Genomic DNA, 25,215 nt, shown 5'->3' with positions numbered 1-25,215 from the left:
CGATTAACCGGAACCAGGGGCGGGAATCCCGGTGGGGACACGACCCCCCCATCCTGGGAAAAATATGATTTGTCCCCCCCAATATATCACTGAAACATAACTATGTAATTTAAATAATATTAATAATACGCAATGAAAGCAATTGTGCTGATTAGACACTTAATAGTGCATTTTGAAGTTTTAAAAGATTTGGACCCCCCCCGCCCTTTGCCTCACAATGGTTTGATCCACTGCCAGTTCCTTAGTTTGCACATAACCGCTGTGAGGTTCATCCAGTCAATCGCGCACACACACACTAGCTGAATATGCAGAGCTAGCGCGCAAATATTAACTATTAAGCTAGCTAGTACCTATTCCATTTATGTGGCGTCGTCAAAGATGGAATCTTTGCTATCGTCAATGTAGTCCAAGATCAGCATGAAGATGATGATGTAAGTTAGTGCTTCAAAGTCCCTATGATAAGGTTAGCGATAAGCTGAAATCCAAACTGAACAGAACTACACTCTCTTCTACCATTGTCTTAAATATATTTAATGGTCTCGTTGCAAAAGCTAAATTGTCGCAAGGGAACTTTTATTTATTTATTTTATTTCACCTTTATTTAACCCGGGTAGCAAAGATTATAGCAAACACCACTGAAACTGAATTGGTGCTCGCTAGCTTTGCAAATTCAGCTATTGTTGGAAGCCAGCCTATATGAAACAAACTATTAAAATTACAAAAGGTTGCAGCATATGTTGTGTAAATGGTGAACTCATACAGCTGTCAACTCTTGTCATTTTAATCCGTTTCACATTTGCTAGCTACCTTTTAGATCGAAGCCCAAATAGAATGATTGAAGATGATAGAAGCCCATCTCCTACTGTAAATAACCTACATACTGTGTGTGTGTGTGTGTGTGTGTAGCCAGCCAGCCAGCCAGGTAGAAAAATGGCAGAAAAATAAAAGACGGACATCAGAGTATTTTTCAGTACACCAAAATGCAAAGTAAGAACCCTAGTAGCCTAATATCTCAAAGACTAGTTGATAAAATGTTCATAAGAAAGAAATGTTTCACAATGATGTCATTAGGCAGAGCAGGCAACAGATGGCACACAGACAGCAGAGTTGGGGACAGATATGCAGGGACAGACTGGCAGAGACAGGGAGTCTCAGGTAAGTTTGTTGAGTCTTTGTTTGGCAACATTATGAAAGGTTCTCAATTTTTTTGACTTGTAAAATAGGAACATAATTGGAAAGTGCCATGGATACCCCCACTCTCAACTTAAACTGAACTAAGATTTGTTAAAGGCAATGGTATTGCTGTTGTGATTAGTTGTGTAGTTTTGGGTACCGGTAGTTAGGAGTACGGCAAACACCTTATTTCTTTGGTTCCTCAATATACATTTACCATATTACAATGTAGGCTATGTGTTACAGCACTACTTTTGGTGTCCCCCTCAGGAATTGCTCTTGAGAAAATTTCATGTAATTGTCCCCTCCAAAGTTGATATCAGATTTTCGCCCCTGACCGGAACGTGCGTAAAACACAAATACGCCGTTGGTCTACTCGCACCAATGAAAACGCGAGACAGAGATCATTACTAACTTGGTCAAGCCAATATCTACTTAAATTGTAATCGTCTGGCTCTATGTCCACGCTCGAGAAATTAATTACGACCAAGTCTACTCGCTCCTGAACGCGATAGACAGAAATAACACTACATTGGGCCCAACTAGTATTTTTCTCAGAATGCCTGCATCGGGTGGTACATACGCCCTAGCTCATAGCATTCAGTAAATCCCCTACACACTGATTTGTGTCAGATATACAACACGAGTCAATCTTGCTCCACTAGTATCTGAGTGAAAAAGAAAAACCACACACGCCACTCAACAATAATCCTGATTGGTGTATGAGTAACTTGCTACACAATTCCTATGGACTGAATTCAACAGTGAGGCCAAGTTTTATCTTAGATTCCTCGCACAGGGGCATCAATATGTCGTGACGTTGTCATTAATGTGATGACATGCTATTTATTGAATAATTAACTTTATTATTACGTGATTAAATTAATCATGTAACAATTAACTCAGTAACCTGAAGCACCACGGGAAAAGTTTGTTTAATGCGTTAACATTTCCCGAATTAACTCAAAACATAGATTTCATAGCAGTCACCAATTAATTAATTTCCTCAGTCTCATTCTGAATGTTACATAATTAGTAAATCTGCACAAACCCGGGTCTCACTAATTATTCCGTACCACACAAATTGAGTTGATTATTTATTTACTAACCAGTTAAATAATAACATAAGATAAATATACACAAACAGTCCAGGTTATTGGTTAAAACTTCATACAATGGCAACAGGTCCCTAGTGGACCAACACAAGATGGAGATTTACAGAGAGATTGAGAGAGAGAGCGCAAGAGAGAAATTCAACACTTGGATACATTTGTAAATTATGCTTAGTTTCAGCACTAACACCTTGCCCTGAACTGCCCCGGTTATGGGTAAAAAGTGTAATGCATGTATTTACGGTCTCTGTTAGGTATCTCTTTGTGGGTCTACTTCCGCTTAGTGGGAAAGGTTTCGCCAACGCGTTGGTCATTCGTCTTCAGGTGTAAGTCTCTGATTTTCCAAACGATGTCACAATGTCCTTTCATTTAGTTGTCAGTTTCCTTGCACTTCTTCTGTGAGAGTGGGCTTCTGAGGAGGCTAATCAGCCGTGTCGATGCTCCCGGCGTGGGTAAGAGGGCCGTGTAGACAACCGGTGACTTGAAAAGAATAGCCGGATGGTTCTGCTTAAATTCAACTTCCTAGATACAGAACTTAGAATAGCTACTCCACCATAAACTTGATTGTTCAGAGATTTACTTTGTCTTCAACCTCGTGTTGCGTTTCAGGGTCACGACTAGTTGTAGACCTCGGCTGCAGCGCATGGTCAACTTAGTCTGATATGTAAATTCTTAACTCATGTTTTATACCGTAGAGTAGAAAGGGGCCTTTCCATCTTTATGACACACTCTCTGGGTTCCCTAGGTGTAGCTAGTTACAAGGCAAGGTATTAGGATTTACTATGATCTTGTTTAGACAACTAAAATCAGTTTTATCACCAAAACATTCTCTTTCATCTGCATATTTTCTACAAAGTATGTAAACATCACATATACATTATGAAAACTCTTCAAGTTAATGTTTTCGTTATAACATCCTCAACTTTTTAAGAACATCATAAAATAGACATTCATTTTCATATTCCAGCCATCATTGTTTCCACCATTTGGCTGATCAAATATACATGTCCCAAAGTCCATTTATTTGATGTTGTGTAGTTTTGAGCTGTAAACTCTTCCTAAGGCACACAGACATTCCAGTCTCTCACATTAGAGAACAGAATGGAGTTGGGCTGTTGCCTTATAATTTACCATGGGCGTGAGGTCATAAACCCCCCTCATCAATCCCTCTATACTTCTCCCCCTCTTCGGGAGGGAGAGATATCTCTGTAGAACCGTGATCCACTGTAACCTGATCCTCACAGGCCAGTTATGACAGTCCCCCTCTGGTGGGTTCAACTTGGAAGGATCCTGCATTTTGCAACCCACCATAAGAATGACCATCGGATGTCAACAATTGTATATACACAGTGTACGCCATTTGTTTGTGAGAATGGGATCAAATCAATTTGGTTCATATATAGACACCATTTCATTTAAAACAGTTTGTTTCATTTAAAATTATCCACAAGAGCAGATGTTGCCCAGAACAAATTAATATCAATTAACTTCAACAGCTATTACAATTAATTAATCAATGACTAGAACAATGAATCTAGCAATAAAAGACAATTTAATAATCAGGTGCTTCGCTAGATCACATTTGACCTTGTCCGTAAGCTTGAGTTCATTTTCAGACAAACAAAATCATACAATGATGGAAAGACCTGTGTGTTGTCCTTGTTAACAAAGTTAACCATTTTCACTGTAGTGTCCAAAACGTCTTTCAAGCTGTCAAGCATTCCCTTGGCAGCAGGAGCCTCTCGGTTGATGCTGCAGTGTACCCAAGTAATGTTGGGAGCAACTGCTTGCACGCGTGTTACCACTTCACTGTCGCCCTGTCATGACTTTTGCGCCATCAGTACAGATACCAACATCTTGACCACCAAAGTCCATTTGATGTCACAAAGCTGTCCAGTACTTTAAAAAGATGCCCTGTTGTCCCGGTTTCAAGTGGTTTGCAGAAGAGGATGTCTTCCTTAATTGACCCCCCAAAAACGTAACGGACATATACCAGGAGCTGTGCCAGGCCCGCCATGTCTGTTGACTCATCCAGCTGTAACGCATAGAATTCACTGGCTTGTACGCAAAGCAGTAATTGTTTCAAAACATCTGCCATGTCACTGATGCATCATGAAACAGTATAGCTTTTTTGGCTTTTTCCCCCAGCATTGTCGCAGTCATATCCGCAGAAGCAGGAAGAATTAAGTCCTCCACAATGGTATGGTGCTTGCCTGTCCTAGCCACTCAGTAGCTCACAATATAAGATGCTTCTAGCCCCTTCTTATTAATGGCATCTGTTGGTTTATACATGTCTTACTACTGGAAAGTCGTCTCAACTCTCGCTCAAAAAACTCCTGTGGCTTATTTTTCAAATTGGCATGTTTTGTTTCTAAATGTCTGCATTCACAAAAGTGAAGGTTTCATCGAGTTGTGAGATAACACACTGTGGCTGAGTAAAGGCACTATTCCCAATATAAGTGAACCCCAAATCAATGTAGGTCTCATCATATTTGCACCTCTTCGATGGTCCAACATCCCTGTCTGTTGTTTGGTGCTTTCCCGAGTAAGCAGGCAGTAGCTCTGACAGTTGTGATTCTGATGCAGCCGCAGTGTCCATGCTAGCTGGGCAAACAACAAATGTAGAATTACTGATGCTAGCATTGGATGTGCTCATGGAAGCAGAACAACTTGTGTCGTCGACAGGTGCAGTACTAGTAGAGCTGGTATGTGTCTCTATGGACGCGGGCTAAAAAAACACAGCAAAACTGACAAGATGTACACTGATCAGTAAAAAGAGGCTAACATTCTATGACACTCCCTTTCCTCTGCCTTGTTCTCACAGTGAGAAACAATAGGATTACAATAGTGTTCTACACTTTCTTCATTTGATCCAACTCAATGTTGCCAATTATTTTATGAGATGAGAATTAAGTGGAGTGACTAATCTTAGCTGGTCTGAGAGAACTGATGAGGCTACTATTATGTACACCTTGGTGTCTTTTTAACTGGCCCATTTGAGAGAAACTCACCCTACAGTCAGAACAGGAGTAAGGCTTCTCTCCTGTGTGTTCTCTGGTGAACTTTTAGCTCAGATGATGTTATGAAGCATTTTCCACAGTCAGAGCAGGAGTATGGCTTCTCTCCTCTGTGTATACGTTCATGTTGTTTTAGGTAGCTCGAGTGAGAGAAACTCTTTCCACAGTCAGAGCAGGAGTACGGCTTCTCTCCTTTATGTATACGTTCATGTTTTTTTAAGTTGCTCAGTTGAGAGAAACTCCTTCCACAGTCAGAGCAGGAGTACGGCTTCTCTCCTGTGTGTGTTCTCTGGTGAACTTTTAGATCAGATGATGTTATGAAGGATTTTCCACAGTCAGAGCAGGAGTAAGGCTTCTCTCCTGTGTGTATACGTTCATGCTGTTTTAGGTGGCTCGATTGAGAGAAACTCGCCCTACAGTCAGAGCAGGAGTAAGGCTTCTCTCCTGTGTGTATACGTTCATGTGTTTTAAAGTTGCTCAGTTGAGAGAAACTCCTTCCACAGTCAGAGCAGGAGTAAGGCTTCTCTCCTGTGTGTACTCTCTGGTGAACTGTCAGAACCCTTGATGTTTTGAATCTCTTCCCACAGTCAGTGCAGAAATACAGATTCTCTCCTGTATGCATTTGTAGGTGGATTTTTAGCGTTGATAGAATTGGGAAAATCTCCTCACAGTGTGGGCAGTGGTGAGACCTCTTAGCTCTGTCATCTTCCTGCTGTTGCTCTCTGGATGTAGAGAATGTCTCAACATGATCTCCTGTGTGAACATCAGAAGAACCAGGCAGTTGGCGTAATATACAGTACCAGTCAAAAGTTTGGACACACCTACTCATTCAAGGGGTTCTCTTTATTTTTACCATTTTCTACATTGAATAATAATAGAGAAAACATAAAAACTATGGAATAACACATATGGAATCATGTAACCCCCCCCAAAAAAAGTGTTAAATCAAAATAGCTTGTAGTTTAGATTCTTGAAAGTAGTCACCCCTTGCCTTGACAGCTTGGCACACTCTTGGCACTCTCTGAACCAGCTTCACGAGGAATGCTTTTCCAACAGTCTTGAAGTTCACACACATGCTGAGCAATTGTTGGCTACTTTTCCTTCACTCTGCAATCCAACTCATCCTAAACAATCTCAAGCCTGGAGGTGTGTTTGGTCATCTTGTTGAAAAACAAATGAGTCCCACTAAGCCCAAACCAGCTGGAATGGCGTATCGCTGCAGAATGCTGTTGTAGCCATGCTGGTTACATGTGCCTTGTATTTTAAGTAAATCAGACAGTCACCAGCAAAGCACCCCCACAACATCACACCTCCTCCATGCTTCACGGTAGGAAAAACACATGCGGAGATCATCCGGTCACCTACTCTGCGTTTCACAAAGACACGGCGGTTGGAAGCAAAAATCTGAAACTTGGACTCATCAGACCAAAGGACAGATTTCCACAGGTCTAATGTCCATTGCTCGTGTTTCTTATCCCAAGCAAGTATCTTCTTATTGGTGTGCTTTAGTAGTGGTTTCTTTGCATCAATCCGACCATGAAGGCCTAAGTCACACAGTCTACTCTGAACAGTTGATGCGTCTGTTCCTTGAACTCTGAAGCATTTATTTGGGCTGCAATTTCTGAGGCTGGTAACTCTAATTGACTTATCCCTTGCAGCAGAGGTAACTGGGTCTTCCATGCCTGTGGCGATCCTCACGAAAGCCAGTTTCATCATAGCGCTTGATGGTTTTTGCGACTGCACTTGAAGAAACTGTCAAAGTTCTTGAAATGTTCCAGATTGACTGAGCTTCAGGTCTTAAAGTAATGATGGAATTTCGTTTCACTTTGCTTATTTGAGCTGTTCTTGCCATAATATCAACCTGTTTTTTTTACCAAATAGGGCCATCTTCTGTATACCACCCCTACCTTGTCACAACACAACTGATTGGCTCAAACGCATTAAGGAAAAATATTCCACAAATGAACTTTTACGAAGGCACACCTGTTAATTGAAATGCATTCCGGGTGACTACCTTATGAAGCTGGATGAGAGAATGCCAAGCGTTTGCAAAGCTGTCAAGGCAAAGGCTGGCTACTTTGAAGAATCTCAAATATATTGATTTGTTTAACACTTTTTTGGTTACTACACTATTCCATATGTTATTTCATAGTTTTGATGTCTTCACAATTATTCTACAATTCAGAAAGAAAAACCCTTGAATGAGTAGGTGTACAAACTTTTGACTGGTACTGTACATGTCAATCAAATTTATTTTACAAAGCCCTTTTCACATCAGCAGTTGTCAAAGTGCTTTACAGAAATCCAGCCTAAAATCACAAAAGAGCATGCAATGCAGAAGCACAGTGGTTATGACAAACTTCCTAGAAAGCAGGAAACTAGGAAGAAACAGAGAGGAACCAGGCTCAAAGGGGTGGCCGGTCCTCTTCTGGCTGTACCGGGTGACATACACTACATTTAAAAAAAAAAAAAAGTTTGGGTCACTTAAATGTCCTTGTTTTGAAAGAAAAGCAATTTTTTTGTAAAATAAAATATCAAATTGATCAGAAATAGTGTAGACATTGTTAATGTTGTAAATGACTATCGTGGCTGGAAACAGCAGATTTTTTATGGAATATCTACATAGGCGTACAGAGGCCCATTATCAGCAATCATCACTCCTGTGTTCCAATGGCAGGTTGTGTTAGCTAATCCAAGTTTATCATTTTAAAAAGGCTAATTGATCATTAGAAAACTTTTTTGAAATGATACACTTGGATTAGCTAACATAACATTACATTCGAACACAGGAGTGATGGTTGCTGATAATGGGCCTCTGTACGCCCATGTAGATATTCCATAAAAAATCTGCCGTTTCCAGCCACGATAGTCATTTGCAACAATACAAAACAATGTCTACTGTTTTTCTGATCAATTTTATTTTTCATTGGACAAAAAAATTGCTTTTCTTTCAAAACAAGGACATTTCTAAGTGACCCCAAACGTTTGAACGGTAGTGTATGTATTCATATCAGTAGGCTGTACAACACAAAAGGGGAATAAAACTACTAAGTGGGTAAGAGTTGAAAGCTAAAAAGGGGCGTGTCATTCTCCACTCACTATCACAAGGGTTAGTAATGTTAGAGAATTGAGTCATCTGGTGATTTTCAGTTCCGATACTGTTCTCTTTGAAGTAGAATCGATATAAGGTTAAATATTAGACATGTGTAAGCAGAATGAAGGCTGAGCCCATTTGAATGTACAGAGCTGGATCAATATCGAGTTAACCATTAGACATATAAAAAACAGTAAGCAGAATCCGTGTGGATGAGGCAAGGTAGACCAACACAGACGTGACTGGTCTGGGCTATATCTGATCTTGTGAAGGCTACTGGACATGGGTTAATCATACATAGACAACATCAGCCTGAACTTGTGAAGGCCTTTGGACAGAAACATTAGCTAATCAGTTATAGGCACCATTAGACCTGCAGTAGGAGTGTGCTTGTCTGTATGTCACGCCACCAATATAATCTATGACCTAATGTCTGAGCCAATAAGAAAGGCAGCAAGATTAGGGTGGCCAAGGCTAGAAGGTATTAATAATTTACATAAAGTGGAGTGACAATGTTATGTAAGGGTAAAACTGTATAAAAGCTGAGTACTGAGAATCAGTTCTTCCATGGAATTGCTCGGCGTTGTTACTTTTGTAATAAGTCTATTTCAATTCACAAGCTCCGGTATCTTAGAAATACTTGATTCAATATTTCCACGACAGTACCTACACAGACTCATTTCATAGACATTTAAAAAAACACTGGCAGTGTGTCTACTTCACTTCTTTAGTCTACTCTCTGATCACTCCAGATAGCCCAGTGAACAAAACACATGTTGGCAATACTGGTGTCAAACCATGCAAGTCTGAGTAGCATGAAAAAACATCTAGCTTCTCATTGAAACAGTTCTACTGCAACTTTTCATGCACAGTGGGAAGTTGGAGCGAACAACAGACTTAGACAGAACCTGTGCTTACCATGAGAAACAGATGTCCCAATCTTCTCCTCCTCTTCTTCATCTTTAATGTTGACATTCAGCTCCAGTGTTTGACTGCAGTCTTCCAGCTTCACTGATGCCATCTCTGGATCCTGCAGTGTAAACTGGGCTCCACGGTCACAATCAGGACCCAGTGACTTTAGGTTTGGACTCAGTGTGGAAGGAGAGAGGCAGGCTGGGTCTGTCGTCACTGTTGATGTTACCGGACTCTTACTTGCTCTGAGTCGGCCTGTAGTAACAATGAGAAACAGACAAGTTATTGTCTTGACAGTTCCGGTACATTCTTTATTCTCAAAAAATATATTATATTGCTTCTTGTTCAATTATCTAATTCACCACATGACTTGGACTGAAATAGGTACCGGTACTGTATATATTTAGGTGCAGGAGCTCCACAATACTGTTGAGCTAATATTCTATAAGAGGACCATGAGCTCAAACAGTAGACATTTGAGGTGACGGTTCTCAGCTCCGGTGAGCTCCTGTCCAAGTCAAGCACTGTTGTCATTTCAATAGATCTGGTAGCTAAGCATTGACAACAAAACACGAATTCATCCAAATTAGACCCTTTAAATAAGTGCGCTTAACTTATAGTAGATTTCACAAATTCACATAAATGCACAAAACCATATAGTACGAGGTTACTGTTTGTGAGACCGTGAAATTGTCTCTCTCTGATGCACCCGCACTGAAGTCCGTTGACGCAGACAGGGTGGGCGCCGCCATTTTACCAGGTCATGAATTTGACACAAAACCAACATGCAGGAAATGTACATCCATTCAGACAAACCCAAAGTTTCTAGCTATGGGACTTTGTAAAATAGTTATCACGTTCACTGTTTGACAGAAAAGGTATTATCAGGTTTGATGTAATTTAACAGATTTGTTACCCATCATGGTATGACATCTTCTTTCTAACTTTAGAAAGTTTAACACCTGCTATTACATACCTGTAGTCATACAGAAACAGACTGCACAGTTCCGGCGCTATCTTTATTCTGAAGAATGGTGTGTGCCTGCCCGGAACTTACTGTTCCCCCACTACCACAGCGCAGCCACAGATAGAACAATGAGACAGATATTTCACCAGATATATAAATGTGAACCATTCGCTTTGCGTTTCCACGCACTACCAAATAGGCTAGTGAGAGTAAGCCCACTGGCCGGCAGTGGGAGAAGATGGAACGAGATGGATTTTGGCCGACATTCTGCAAATGTTCTAATCGATGAAAAATCTGATCTTAATACAGTTCTGTTCCCAAAACTAAAATCAGTTGTGAACAGAGTGGACTAAGTTTTGTAGAGTTTACCCTTTGCAAAATAAATAAAAAGTGCATTGTTTAGAAGGAACGCGAATTGAGTTTTTTGCACATGAAGGCTTCACAGTGGCGTTCCCTAACAGAAATATGCAGATATGTGCTAGAACACACCAGTAGGATCTCACTAGCTCATGCTCGGTATTGCCCACTGACTCAACTGTTCCCATTGGAAGCGTCCAGTTATAAAATCTTTGGCGCAACCGTCCGTGCATTCAGGGATCCTTGGGATGGCCCTACCCCATTATATGAGAAGAGCGGTGCTTAATTTTAGCCAGATCCTCCGGCATCTCTAAGGTTTGTAGTCTTTCATTCCAGAACCCATTTGCCAGTATCAGGTAGACTACCTCATAGCATGAAAAATTATTGCCACTGTTTGCAATGTAAAAATCCTAATAAAACCAGAGTAATTACATTTAGATTCCTCTGTAATTGTCATGCCTCCTAAAAAACGTAATGTGAAGAAATGCCTGATCTTCTAAGAATGTATTAATGTTGGGCCGCCCCAGGTTTATGGTTTGTGCAACATTGTAGCCCATTTAGACCAAGGCGTGGCCATTGCTGTGGTGAGAGAGAAGCACGCCTGTATCTCTCTCAGAACTAAAATGAGATTCACTTTCTATGCTCTCTCTCCCTCTCTGTGCTGTTATAGACATGAGCCAGCAACTCATCTCTCCAGCATTGCACTTCATTTATTTCCTAACAGAATAGAACAGCAGTCTGAGAAATTAAGTAATACCCAATACTGCACCAGGAGTAAGACTATGATTTAGCCATAGAGGATCAATAGCTATTTATTTTTTAAATAGCCTAGCTGTGGATTGTGTGTAGCCAAATCACAAGGCATGACTACAGTTGGGAACGTGTGGCAAATCTGTCAGTGAACAGCATGCAGCCAAAACAGGCCTGTAGCAATATTTCTAATACAGTCACTGGAAAACACAGGTTGTAAAGCAAATGGATCCTGCAGAAAATAAAATACTAATCTGTCTGTATGTTAAGAAGTTATCAACTTCCATCTAGGCCTATTGAGCAACCAGCATGTTTTACAAAGTAAAGCAAGAGAGAGATGAGCTTTTGGCCGGTGAGTGAGCTGCACATCATTGGGTGAGTCAGTGAAACTGGAAAGCTTGTTAAGGACTATAACTTCCTCCTCATATTGTACAATGTGTTTCTCCTCACACCTGGCCTAGGCTATTGATGGATTAGAGAATGTCGTTTTTATTGATCTCAGATTCTCAGTTTGTCAGGGTCAAAGTAGCCTGTCATTTTGGTCATTTGTGAGGTATTAAAAAAGATTCTGCGAAAGTCTCCAGTCATCTAAAATGATGTAGAATTGAATGAAAAGGCAACATTTTTCCCAGACTCCAGGCTACAATAAATGTACTCCATGTGTGCAACTTTTGCAAGTGTCTCCACACCACTGCTCTATGCCAGTACACTAAAGCCACGATAATGCATGCAATGCTTTATTATAAAGGTATTTTGTGTGTTCTGGTACCTCAGAGACCCCCAGGTCACCACCTCTTGGGCTCACTTTTGGTTCCAGCCCCTCCCAATTTACACATTAAGCACTGGAGAAGTGGGTAGCTGCCGCTGCCTATTCCGGGACACATCTCCTTTACATAGAATTTGTGAGGATGTTGATTGTGGCCTGTGGAATGTTGTCCCACTCCTCTTCACTGGCTGTGCAAAATTCCAGGATATTGGCGGGAATTGGAAACAAGCTGTCGTACATGTCGATCCCAAACATGCTCAAAGGGTGACATGTCTGAGTATGCAGGCCATGGAAGAATTGGGTCATTTTCAGCATTTTTAATTGTGTACAGATCCTTGCGACATGGAGCTGTGCGTTGTCATGCTGAAACATGAGGTGATGGCGGCGGATGAATGGCAGGACAATGGGTCTCAGGATCTTGTCATGGGATCTCTGTGCATTCAAATTGCCATCGATAAAACGCAATTGTGTTGGTTGTCTGTAGCATATGCCAGCCCATACCATAACCCTGATACCACCATTGGGCACTCTGTTCACAACATGGACATCAGCAAACCACACAATGCCATACACGGCAGTCTGCAGATGTGAGGCTGGTTGAGCCTACTGACAAATTCTCTAAAACAACATTGAAGGCGGTTTATGGTAGAGAAATTAACATTAAATTATCTGGCAACAGCTCTGGTGGAAATTCCTGCAGTCAGCTTGCCAATAGCATGCTCCCTCAAAACTTCAGACTGTGGCATTTTTGTATTTGTATTTATTAGGGATCCCCATTGGCTGCTGCCAAGGCAGGACCTACTCAGCTACTCTTGTCACCAACACAAGATGCATCTGTGTAATGATGATCATGCCATTCAATCAGCTTCTTGATATGCCACAACAGTCAGGTGGATGGATTATCTTTGCAAAGGAGAAAATCTCACTAAGAAGGGATGTACACAAATTTGTGTACAAAATTTGAGAGCAATAAATTGTCAATTTCTGCAATACAATTGACAACCATGGCTATAAATGCTAAAAAGCCCACCTTAATGAAGCACATATTCTTCCCATCACTCTCTCTTGGTCTATGCCTACTCACAGGAATCCTCTCAAGATCCCTCACCCTGTACCAATCTTCCTCTACCACTCTCTTCACTGCTTTGGCAAAGAACACTTTCTGTAATACTGTAACCCTGGCAACCTCAATCTGCCTTTCTCACACCTGACACCTCAGATCTCCAGCTCCATTTGCACCCCCACAACTAACACACAGAACGTTCTTCATCGCAGAGACTCTGCATCAAAACTCCACATGACGACGTCTTCTCTCACCAAACATCTGGAATCTTCCATTTCAACTGCTCCTCCTCAACACTTAAACCTAACCCCGTTATAACTCCTTTCAATTCCGCAGAGCAATTCAAGTCAATTCTTGTCCCTAGTCACACCCACTCCCTCTGGACAGAAGAGAAACAATAAATCACCACGAGTCCCCTCCGAGTTACCCTCACCACACTCAGCTCATTTCCTCACCACACTCAGCTCATTTCCTCACCACACTCAGCTCATTTCCTCACCACACTCAGCTCATTTCCTCACCACACTCAGCTCATTTCCTCACCACACTCAGCTCATTTCCTCACCACACTCAGCTCATTTCCTCACCACACTCAGCTCATTTCCTCACCACACTCAGCTCATTTCCTCACCACACTCAGCTCATTTCTCGGCGGTCATCGCTGCACCCGCCACCCCAGTTAATTCATCACTCGTCACATTCACTTTCCTCCTGTAGCTCTTCTAAAAGTACTGTGTGAGCTCCATTTCATATTAACTAATCCTTTCCCCCCCCTGTCCACCATCACATCTTCCAGAAGGCTTGTGCAATCCTCCACTCCACCCCCCCCATTTTACCACGTGTCTCAGCTCATCCACACCCCACTAGCTTCGGGTAGCTACATACCAATCGAGTACCACAGTATAAATCCTAATACGCATAAAACCTAGCAGTCAAACAGGAAAATGGTTCCAATAATTTTTCCCATAAGGGATTTTAGAAACACCTAAAACTAGGGCTGTGTTTCATGTAGGCTTACGCTGGCGTTTTGATAACTGTGTAAATCTCTCTAGGACAAGATGACTTATCAATATATTTGACTGTATTTACCCCCACAAAAATGTTATGTAATTAGCTGCTAATGTGGCTATCATAAACAACTACAAATTCTGATGGTCTAGACAAGATTGCCAAATCAAGACAAAGGTAAGGATCTCTAACTAATGTCAGCAAAATTTAGTAATGAATAAATGGGATGCATTTATTTAAATTGACAATTCTGTGAACTGTCTTGTGCAAGCTTTAAATTGACACAATACCTATTAGCAAAGGTGTCAGCTAGAGATGATGTGCAGGAGCATGCAGGGATTTGTAGTTTTGCATGATGTCTACTTTGACGCTAATTAGCATTTTCAAATCTGAGAAGAAATACAGCCGAATATATTGATAAGTCACATTATCCAAGAGAAATTTACACGGTTATAAAAACGTCACGCCAGGGTAAGCCTACACGAAACACAGCCCTTATTTAAGTTCTTCTAAAAGTAACTTAAATTTGAACCATATGATACAAAAAAAAACTTAAATATCACACTTACATAAGTTCAGACCCTTTACTCCGTACTTCGGCTTTATTTTTATTGGAGATGTGAGGACTTTTTTTGTTAATGTTTGGTTATGTTTTTGTCCATCTTTGGGTTGGGGTGTGTGTGGGGGGGAGGAAAAAAACAAGAAAATGCTATTTCTGTAATTGTTGATTGTTCTATTTGGAACTAATAAATGTGTAAAAAAAATATATATAAATAAGAAAGATGGAGGCAACTGTTCTCAGGGACCTTCAACGCTGCATAAATGTATTGGTTCCCTTCCCCAGATCTGTGCCTCGACATAATCTTTTTCATAGAGCTCTACAGGCAATTCCTTCGACCTCATGGCTTGGATTTTGCTCTGACACGCAGGATCTTATATAGACAGGTGTGTGCCTTTCCAAATCATGTTCAATCAACTGAATTTACCACAGGTGGACTCCAATTAAGTTGTAGAAGCGTCTCAAGGATGATCAGTGGAAACAGGATGCACCTGAGCTCAACGTCAAGTCTCATAGCAAAGGGTCTGAATACTTACACTAATGGTCCAAAATTTTAGAACACCTACTCATTCAAGGGTTTTTCTTTATTTTTACTATTTCCTACATTGTATAACAATAGTGAATATATCAAAACTATGAAATAACATATAGAATCATGTAATAACTTTTTTTTTTGAAATTATATTTAGACTTATTTGAGAATCTTCAAATAGTCACCCTTTGCCTTGATGACAGCTTTGCATTCTCTCAACCAGCTTCATGAGGAATGCTTTTCCAAAAGTCTTGAAGGAGTTCCCACATATGCTGAGCACTTGTTGACTGCTTTTTCCTTCACTCATAGAACTTTTAAAACACTGGCAGTTTGTCTACTTCACTTCTTTAAATCTACTACCACCTGGCTACCCCTACCCCGGTCAACAGCCCTGCACCCCCCACAGCAACTTCCTCAAGCCTCCCCATTTCTCCTTCACCTAAATCCAGATAGCTGATGTTCTGAAAGAGCCGCAAAATCTGTACCTCTACAAATCAGCCGGGCTAGACAATCTGGACCCTCTCTTTCTAAAATTATCCACTGCAATTGTTGCAACCCCTATTACTAGCCTGTTCAACCTCTTTCGTATCGTCTGAGATACCCAAAGATTGGAAAGTTGCCGCGGTCATCCCACTCTTCAAAGGGGGAGACACTCTAGACCCAAACTGATACAGAGCTATATCTATCCTACCCTGCCTTTCTACGGTCTTCGAAAGACAAGTTAACTTCTTATGGATGGTGGCAGTATTGAGTTGCTTGGATGACTGACGTGCCCAGAGTAAACTGCCTCCTACTCACTCCCAGAAACTAAGATATGCATATTATTGGCAGATTTCGATAGGAAACACTCTGAAGTTTCTAAAACTGTTTGAATGATGTCTGTGAGTATAACAGAACTCATATGGCAGGCAAAAACCTGAGAAAAAAAATCCAACCAGGAAGTGATTTGTAGTTCTATCTAATCCTTATTCAAACTACAGTGTCTGTGGGGTCCTTTTGCACTTCCTAAGGCTTCCATTGGCTGTCAACAGCCTTTAGAAAACGTCTTTCATGTGTCTCCTGTTACTGGGCAAAGAACAGGAGCTCAGTTTATCAGTGGACTGCCTGGGAGCAGGGAGTTGTTTACTGCGCGTTCACTTTTGGCGCGCCGCTCATTCTTTTCCTCCTGGAATGAATACGCTATTGTCCGGTTGGAATATTATCGACATTTTAATGTAAAAAGACCTTAAGGATTGATTGTAAATATCGTTTGACATGTTTCTACGAACAGTAATGGAACTATTTGACTTTTTGTCTCTTATTTTACGCACACGCGTTATGCCTTTTGGATAGTGATCTGTACGCACGAACAAAACGGAGGTATTTGGACATAAATATGGAGTATTTCGAACAAAAATAACATTTATTGTGGAAGTGGGAGTCATGGTAGTGCATTCCGACCAAGATCAGCAAAGGTAAGAGAATATTTATAATACTAATTCTGAGTTTAGTTGACTCCAGAACGTTGCTGGTATCTGTATAGCTTGCTTTGATGGTTGAGCTCTGTACTCAGAATATTGACAAAATGTGCTTTCGCCGAAAAGCTATTTTAAAATCTGACACAGCGGTAGCATATCTATAATTCTTTCAATAACTGTTGTAAATTTAATCACTGTTTATGATGAGTATTTTTGTAAATTGATGTGCACATTCACCGGATGTTTTAGTGGGAATACATTTTCTGAACATCACGTGTCAATGTAAAATGATGTTTTTGGATATAAATATGAACTTGAGCGAAAAAAAACATACATGTATTGTATAACATGATGTCCTAGGAGTGTCATCTGATGAAGATCAAAGGTTAGTGAATATTTTAGCTGCATTTTTGGTTTTTGTGATGCATGTCCTTGCTTGGAAAATGTCTGTGGTTTTTCTTGTGAAGTTTATGTCCTAACATAATCTAATTTTATGCTTTCGCCGTAAAAGCCTTTTTGAAATCGGACAATGTGGTTAGATTAACGAGAAGTTTATCTTTAAAAATGGTGTAAAATAGTTGTTTGAGAAAATGAAATTATGAGATTTTTGCTGTTTTGTATTTCGCGCCATGCTATTTCACTGGCTGTTGAATAGTGTGTCCCGCATAGTGGTGTCGTCCCCCATAGAAGTTAACCAACCTGGTAGACCAGGTGTGTTGAATTAAGGCAATAACTGAACTGATCAAATAGCTCAGTAGTTCAGGATTTGGGGAGAAAAATGAGGATAGGGGAAAGAGAAACAAGGGTTAGGGGAATCTTATCTTTAAAATGGTGTATAGCACTTGTATGTTTGAGAAATTTTAATTATGAGATTTGTTGTTTTGAATTTGCCGTCGTGCACTTTCACTGGCTGTCGTCATATCAATCCCGCTAACGGGATCAAGCCATAACAGGTTAACTTCTCTAGGGTAGGGGGCAGTATTTTCACGGCCGGATGAAAAACGTACCCAAATTAAACGGCCTACTACTCGGGCCCAGGAACTAGAATATGCATATTATTAGTAGATTTGGATAGAAAACACTCTGAAAACTGTTTGAATGATGTCTGTGAGTATAACAGAACTGATATGGCAGGCAAAAACCTGAGAAAAATCTAACCAGGAAGTGGGAAATCTGAGGCTTGTAGTCCTTTCAAGTCATTGCCTATCGAACACAGTGACTTAGGGTTCATTTTGCACTTCCTAAGGCTTCCACTAGATGTCAACAGTCTTTAGAAAGTTGTTTGAGGCGTCTATGATGAACAGAGAGCGAACAGAGGAAGTTGGAAGTTGTTGACTCAGGAAAGCACATGAGTTCATTGGCGCGCATTCACGTGAGAGTTAGCTGTGTTCAAAAACGTTTTTCAAGACACTGGAATCGTCCGGTTGGAATATTATTGAAGTTCTAAGTTAAAAAGGCCCTAAAGATTGATGCTATAAAATGTTTGACATGTTTGAAAGAACATAAATACTACTTTTTTTTTTAAACTTTTCGTCGTGACATTTTGGGCGCGCTTCCTACACTTGGAGTAACTTACTGAACGCGTTAACAACAAGGAGGTATTTGGACATAAATTATGGAGTTTATCTAACAAAACAACATTTATTGTGGACCTGGGAGTCCTGGAAGTGCCTTCTGATGAAGATCAAAGGTAAGTGAATATTTCTAATGCTATTTATGATTTTAGATGACTCCAAAATGGCGGGTATCTGTATTGCCTAGTGTATTTTTTGAGCACGGTACTCAGATTATTGCAAAGTGTGCTTTCCCCGTGAAGCTTTTTTGAAATCTGTCACAGCGGATGCATAAAGGAGATGTTCATCTATAATTCTTTGAATAACAGTTTAATATTTTATCAACGTTTATGATGAGTATTTCTGTAAATTGTTGTGCTGATTCACCGGCAGTATTGGAGGCAAAATATTTTCTGAACATCACGCGCCAATGTAAAAGGCTGTTTTTGGATATAAATATCAACTTGATCAAACAAAAAATGCATGTATTGTGTAACATGATGTCCTAGGAGTGTCATCTGATGAACATCGTCAAAGGTTAGTGCATAATTTTAGCTGAATTTCTGGTATTTGTGATGCCTGTACTTGCTAGGAAAACGGCTGTGTGGTTTTTCTTGTGTTGGAACTGTCCTAACATAATCTAACTTTATGCTTTCGCCGTGTGTGGTTACATTACATTAATGTGGTTACATTAAGGAGACGTGTATCTTTAAAATGGTGTAAAATAGTCGTGTGTTTGAGAACTTTGAATTATGACATTTTGTGGTTTTGAATTTGGCGCTCTGATTTTTCACTGGCTGTTGAATAGTGTGAACGTCGGTGGGACGGTAGCGTCCCACCTGCCCAAGAGAGGTTAACAAACAGATCACTGACCATTACGAATCCCACCGTACCTTCTCCGCTTTGCAATCTGGTTTCCGAGCTGGTCATGGGTGCACCTCAGCCACGCTCAAGGTCCGAAACGATATCATAACCGCCATCGATAAGAGACAATACTGTGCAGCCGTATTCATCTAACTGGCCAAGGCTTTCAACTGTCAATCACCACATTCTTATCGGCAGACTCAACAGCCTTGGTTTCTCTAATGACTGCCTCGCCTGGTTCACCAACTACTTCTCTGATAGAGTTCCGTGTGTCAAATCGGAGGGCCCGTTGTCCGGACCTCTGGCAGTCTCTATGGGGGTGCCACAGGGTTCAATTCTCGGGCCGACTCTTTTCTCTGTATACATCAATGATGTCGCTCTTGCTGCTGGTGATTCTCTGATCCACCTCTACTCTACTGCTCTTCAACTGAACCTGCCCGTATCACTACTCTGGACGGTTCTGACTTAGTATATGTGGACAACTACAAATACCTAGGTGTCTGGTTAGACTGTAAACTCTCCTTCCAGACTCACATTAAGCATCTCCAACCCAAAATTAAATATAGAATCGGCTTCCTATTTCGCAACAAAGCATCCTTCACTCATGCTGCCAAACATACCCTCATAAAACTGACTATGGTACCGATCCTTGACTTCAGCGATGTCATTTACAAAATAGCCTCCAATACTCTACTCAGCAAATTGGATGCAGTCTATCACAGTGCCATCCATTTCGTCACCAAAGCCCCATATACCACCCACCACTGCGACCTGTATGCTCTCGTTGGCTGGCCCTCGCTTCATATTCGTCGCCAAACCCACTGGCTCCAAGTCATCTATAAAAGTCTTTGCTAGGTAAAGCCCCGCCTTATCTCAACTCACTGGTCACAGCACCCACCCGTAGCACACGCTCCAGCAGGTATATTTCACTGGTCACCCCCAAAGCCAATCCCTCCTTCGGCAGCAGAGAACTGGAAGGAAAGGCAGCCAATGACTGGAACGAATTGCAAAAATCACTGAAGCTGGAGACTCATATCTCCCTCTAACTTTAAGCACCAGCTGTCAGAGCAGCTCACAGATCACTGCACATAGCCCATCTGTAAATAACCCATCCAACTACCTTATCCCCAGACTGTTATTTATTGTTTTTCTCCTTTGCACCCCAGTATCTGAAATCTGAGGTTTGTAGTTGTTCCAAGTGATTCCCTATGCAGTATACAGTGTCAATGGGATCATTTTGCACTTCGTAAGGCTTCCACTAGATGTTACCAGTCATAACGTTGTTTCATGCTTCTACTGTGAATGGGGAGAGAATAAGAGCCATTGGAATCAGATGACTGAGAAAATGATATGAGCTCAGTGGCGCGCACTCACGTGAGAGTTAGCTGTGTTCCTTTTCATTTCTGAAGACAAAGGAATCGTCCGGTTTAAAAATTATTATGGAAGATTTATGATAAAAACATCCTAAAGATTGATTCTATACATCGTTTGACATGTTTCTACGAACTGTAATATAACTTTTTTGACTTTGTCTGAATTCACTGCGCGAGCACAGTGGATTTGGATTACTCGACTGAACATGCGAACAAAATGGAGGTATTTGGACAAAGATGAACTTTATCGAACACAAACATTTATTCTGGAACTGGGATTCCTGGGAGTGCATTCTGATGAAGATCAAAGGTAAGTGAATATTTATAATGTAATTTTTGTCATTTCTGCTGACTCCAAAATGGCGGGTATCTGTATGGCTTGTTTTGATATCTGAGCGCTGTACTCAGATTATTGCAAAATTTGCTTTCGCCGTAAAGCCTTTTTGAAATCGGACAATGTGGTTGGATTAACGAGAAGTGTATCTTTAAAATGGGATATAATAGTTGTATGTTTGAGAAATTTGAATTATGAGATTTATATATAGACTTTTCTATTGTGTTATTGACTGTACATTTGTTTATCCCACGGTAACTCTGTTGTTTGTGTCGGACTGCTTTGCCTTATCTTGGCCAGGTCGCAGTTGTAAATGAGAACTTGTTCTCAGCTGGCTTATCTGGTTAAATAAAGGTGAAATAAAACATGTATAAAAATTTTTTTGAAAGACTCTGAGCACTCCAGATAGCCCAGTGAATAAAACAAATGCTGACAATACTGGTGTCAAACCATGCAAGTATCAGTACCATAAAATAACATCTACCTTCTCATTGAAACAGTTAATAATGAAACAGTTCTACAGCAACTTTTCATGCACAGTGGGAAGTTGGAATGAATAACAAACTTAGTTAGAACCTGCTCTTACCATGAGAAACAGATGTCCCAATCTTCTCCTCGTCTTCATCTTTAATGTTAACATTCAGCTCCAGTATTTGACTGCAGTCTTCCAGCTTCACTGATGCCATTTCTGGATCCTGCTGTGCAAACTGGGCTCCACTGTCACAATCAGGACCCAGTGACTGTCGGTTTGGACTCAGTGTGGAAGGAGAGAGGCAGGCTGGGTTTGTCGTCACTGTTGATGTTACCGGCCTCAGACTTAATCTGAGTCAGCCAGTAGTAATAAAGAAAAATAGACAAAAGTTAGCCTTGACAGTTCAGGCACTTTATCCCTAAAAATATATTATATTTCTTCTTGTTCAATTATCTAATTCAGTGCTTGGCTTGGACTGAAATAGGTACCGGTACTGTTTTATATTTAGGGCCAGGAGCTCCACAATACTGTTGAGCTAATATTCTATAAGAGGAACATGATCTCAAGCAGTAGAAATGTAAGTACTCTGCTCCGGTGAGCTCCTGTCCAAATCAAGCACTGATCTCATTTCAGTAGATCAGGTAGCTAAGCATTGACAACAAATACAGGACTAACATCTGGACTAAGATCGAATTGTACTACACCAGGGCTGTATTGGAGCAGGTTGATAGCTTCAAGTTCCTTGGAGACCACATCACCAACAAACTAACATGGTCTAAGCACACCAAGACAGTTGTGAAGAGGGCACGACAAAACCTATTCCCCCCTCAGGAGACTGAAAAGATTTGGCATGGGTCCTCAGATCCTCAAAAAGTTCTACAGCTGCACCATCGAGAGCATCCTGACTGGTTGCATCACTGCCTATGGCAACTGCTTGGCCTCTGACTGCAAGGCACTACAGAGGGTAGTATGTACAGCCCAGTACATCACCGGGGCCAAGCTTCCTGCATTCCAGGCAGTGATGGAGGAAGGCCCTAAAATTGTCAAAGACTCCAGCCACCCTAGTCATAGACTGTTCTCTCTGCTACCGGACAGCAAGCAGTACCAGAGCACCAAGTCTAGGACCAAGAGGCTTCTAAACAACTTCTACCCCCAAGCCATAAGACTCTTGAACAGCTAATCAAATGCTACCCAGACTATTTGCATTGCCCCCACACACGCTGCTGCTACTACTACTCTCTTATCTATGCATAGCCACTTTAATAACTCTACCTACATGTACATAATTACCTCGACACCGGTTCCCCCACATATTGACTCTGTATATTGCTCCGCTATTGTTATTTAGTGCTGCTCTTTAATTATTCTTCTCTTACTTTTTCTAAGGTATTTTCTTAAAAATGCATTGTTGGTTAAGGGCTTGTAAGTAAGCATTTCACTTTAAGGTCTACACCTGTTGTATTCGGCGCATGTGACAAAATGTGATTTGAAAACAATTCATTCACATTAAACACAACGTAAGAGCACTTTATAGTAGATTTGATAAATTCACATAAAATTGACCAACAAAAAAACATGTAGTACATTACAAGGTCACTGTTTGTTTTAGGCAGCATTGTTACTATTTTCCCGAACAACCGCGTCTTTATTGTATCATTTCAATCAAAAAACTATTGTATTTCCTGTTCACACTGTAGTAACAGACCGAGTGGGCGCCGCCATTTTACCAGCTCGTTAATTTTACACAAAACCAATAACATGCAACAAAAAATCTCAAATAAATGGATTCTTTATGAAATTACCTTGAGAAAAATATGTACATCCACTCAGACAAACCCAAAGTCTCTAGCTATGTGACTTGTAAAATAGTTTACCACGTTCTTCACTCGGTTTGACACAATAATTACACATCAAACGTGATAATACCTTAATGGATTTGTTACCTAGCATGGAATTACATGTTCGTTCGATATTGTAAAATTTAAACGCGCTATTACATACCTGTAGTAGTAAATTGAAACGGACACACACAACGGTTATTTTCTTGACTGCACCGTTCTGGCGCTTTCTTTATTCTGAAGAATGGTGCCCGCCTGCCGGGAACTTCCTGTTCTCCACTACCACAGTAGTGCATTCTGGGATCCTTGGGATGGCCCTTACCCCATTACATGAGAAGGGGATAGATGCTGCTGCCGTCGCCTCCTCAGCGGTGTAAACTAAAGTACTTAAGTAAAAAATTCTTTAAGCAGTTTTCTTTAAAAAATAAATTACTATTTATTTATAGCACAACTAAATGTAACTCCAAAGGAACGGCAATATAAGGGATAGTTCAATCAAATTACAAATGTACACAGGATTAGGGTACACTGCAGTACATAGCAAAAAAGTGTGATGATGCAAATTACATGCAATAATCATTTGTCATTTTCATATCATCATCATCATCATCACCACACTTTTTGCTTTGTACTGAAAGTTCTCGAAAACTTGATTGCAGTGTACTAATGAACAAAATACTACAATAAAGTTTTTTGTGTGAAACATCCTTTCATAGAGCCTACCACTCCATTAAAGGAGTAGTTTACTATTTTACAACTTGAAGTCCTGTATGTAAGATTACTTGATTGGTATTCAGGGGACTAGGTACAGTATGTACTCAGGAGATGAATCTCTGATCTTAGCAGCGCCATTCTTACACCTCCACGTAATGTCACTGTGGTTCTTCAATGTTTCCTGATTTTTTTTCTGTAGGTTATTTTGTCTAATAAACCTGGGTCAATGGAAACCTGTCTACTGATGCCATCTCTGGATCCTGCAGTGCAAACTAGGCTCCACTGTCACACTCAGGACCCAGTGACTGTAGATTTAGAGTGTGGAAAGAGAGAGGCAGGCTGGGTTTGTCCTCACTGTCAATCTGTCAACTCTGAATAGAATCTGAGATCAACTTCCTGGTCCTCCCCTGTGCATGCTACACCCCCTCTCATTGTTACTGTATGTATGAACACATTTTGAACAATGGCTGCCTAAAATGCTGTGGTGCTTACTAACACAATAGGAAATGTTGTGGTAGATGTGGACCATCACAGGTGAGTTCACAGCTCTTTCACTCTGAGCATTCATATCAATGACTCACCCTCGAATGGACCATCAGTACCACAGTTCTACAATACTATTTACATAATCAACTGCATTTCAACAGCCTGACCCTCAATATAGTCCCAGTAGTACAGTATAGAAGGGGCAGACGGAGCGGTCTTCTGGTCAGGCTCCGTAGACGGGCACATCGCACACCGATCCCGAGCATACTACTCGCTAATGTCCAGTCTCTTGACAACAAGGTAGACGAAATCCGAGCAAGGGTTGCCTCCCAGAGAGACATCAGAGATTGTAACGTTCTTTGTTTCACGGAAACATGGCTCACTCGGAATACGTCATCAGACCAGTACAGCCACCTGGCTTCTTCACGCATCGCACCGACAGAAACAAACATCTCTCTGGTAAGAAGAAGAGAGGGGGTGTATGCCTTATTATTAACGAGACGTGGTGTGATCATAACAACATACAGGAACTCAAGTCCTTTTGTTCACCTGACCTAGAATTCCTTACAATCAAATGCTAACCGCATTATCTACCAAGAGAATTCTCTTCGATTATAATCACAGTCGTGTATATTCCCCCACAAGCAGACACATCGACGGCCCTAAAAGAACTTCATTTGACTCTATGTAAACTGGAAACCACACATCCTGAGGCTGCATTTATTGTAGCTGGGGATTTTAACAAGGCTAATCTGAAAACAAGGCTCCCTAAATGTTATCAGCATATCGAATGCGCGACCCGGCTGGCAAAACC

At 40.9% G+C, this 25,215-nt stretch overlaps 1 protein-coding gene across 2 annotated transcripts; it reads right to left on the bottom strand.

Moving 5' to 3' along the window:
• Positions 1 to 2,257: 2,257 nt before the first annotated feature.
• On the bottom strand, positions 2,258 to 23,473 carry LOC123739073 (gastrula zinc finger protein XlCGF17.1-like). 2 transcript variants are annotated; one of them, XM_045713635.1, is made up of 4 exons: positions 23,365 to 23,473; positions 21,478 to 21,713; positions 9,315 to 9,563; positions 2,258 to 6,055 (listed from the first exon to the last, which is right to left on the bottom strand). In XM_045713635.1, exons 2-4 carry the CDS (start codon positions 21,575 to 21,577, stop codon positions 5,304 to 5,306), a joined length of 1,101 nt encoding a protein of 366 aa, XP_045569591.1. In that variant the 5' UTR covers positions 21,578 to 21,713; positions 23,365 to 23,473; the 3' UTR covers positions 2,258 to 5,303. The 2 variants fall into 2 exon arrangements, with proteins under 2 accessions (XP_045569591.1, XP_045569592.1); XM_045713636.1 differs by having other exon boundaries at positions 21,478 to 21,723; positions 23,365 to 23,467.
• Between the last annotated feature and the right edge of the window lie 1,742 nt (positions 23,474 to 25,215).

The sequence above is a fragment of the Salmo salar genome, unplaced genomic scaffold (genome assembly GCF_905237065.1).
Source record: "Salmo salar unplaced genomic scaffold, Ssal_v3.1, whole genome shotgun sequence".
Classification (NCBI taxonomy): domain Eukaryota; kingdom Metazoa; phylum Chordata; class Actinopteri; order Salmoniformes; family Salmonidae; genus Salmo; species Salmo salar.
This window is presented reverse-complemented; position numbering and strand designations above follow the sequence as displayed.

What these genes read in the sequence shown, in the direction of transcription:
- LOC123739073 (XM_045713635.1), bottom strand. Translation starts at nt 21,577, where the DNA reads ATGGCATCAGTGAAGCTGGAAGACTGCAGTCAAATACTGGAGCTGAAT. An exon ending in TGGGACATCTGTTTCTCATG is followed by an intron (nt 9,564 to 21,477) that starts GTAAGAGCAGGT and finishes TTGTTACTACAG; the next exon opens with GCCGACTCAGAGCAAGTAAG. An exon ending in TGGGACATCTGTTTCTCATG is followed by an intron (nt 6,056 to 9,314) that starts GTAAGCACAGGT and finishes ATGTTCACACAG; the next exon opens with GAGATCATGTTGAGACATTC.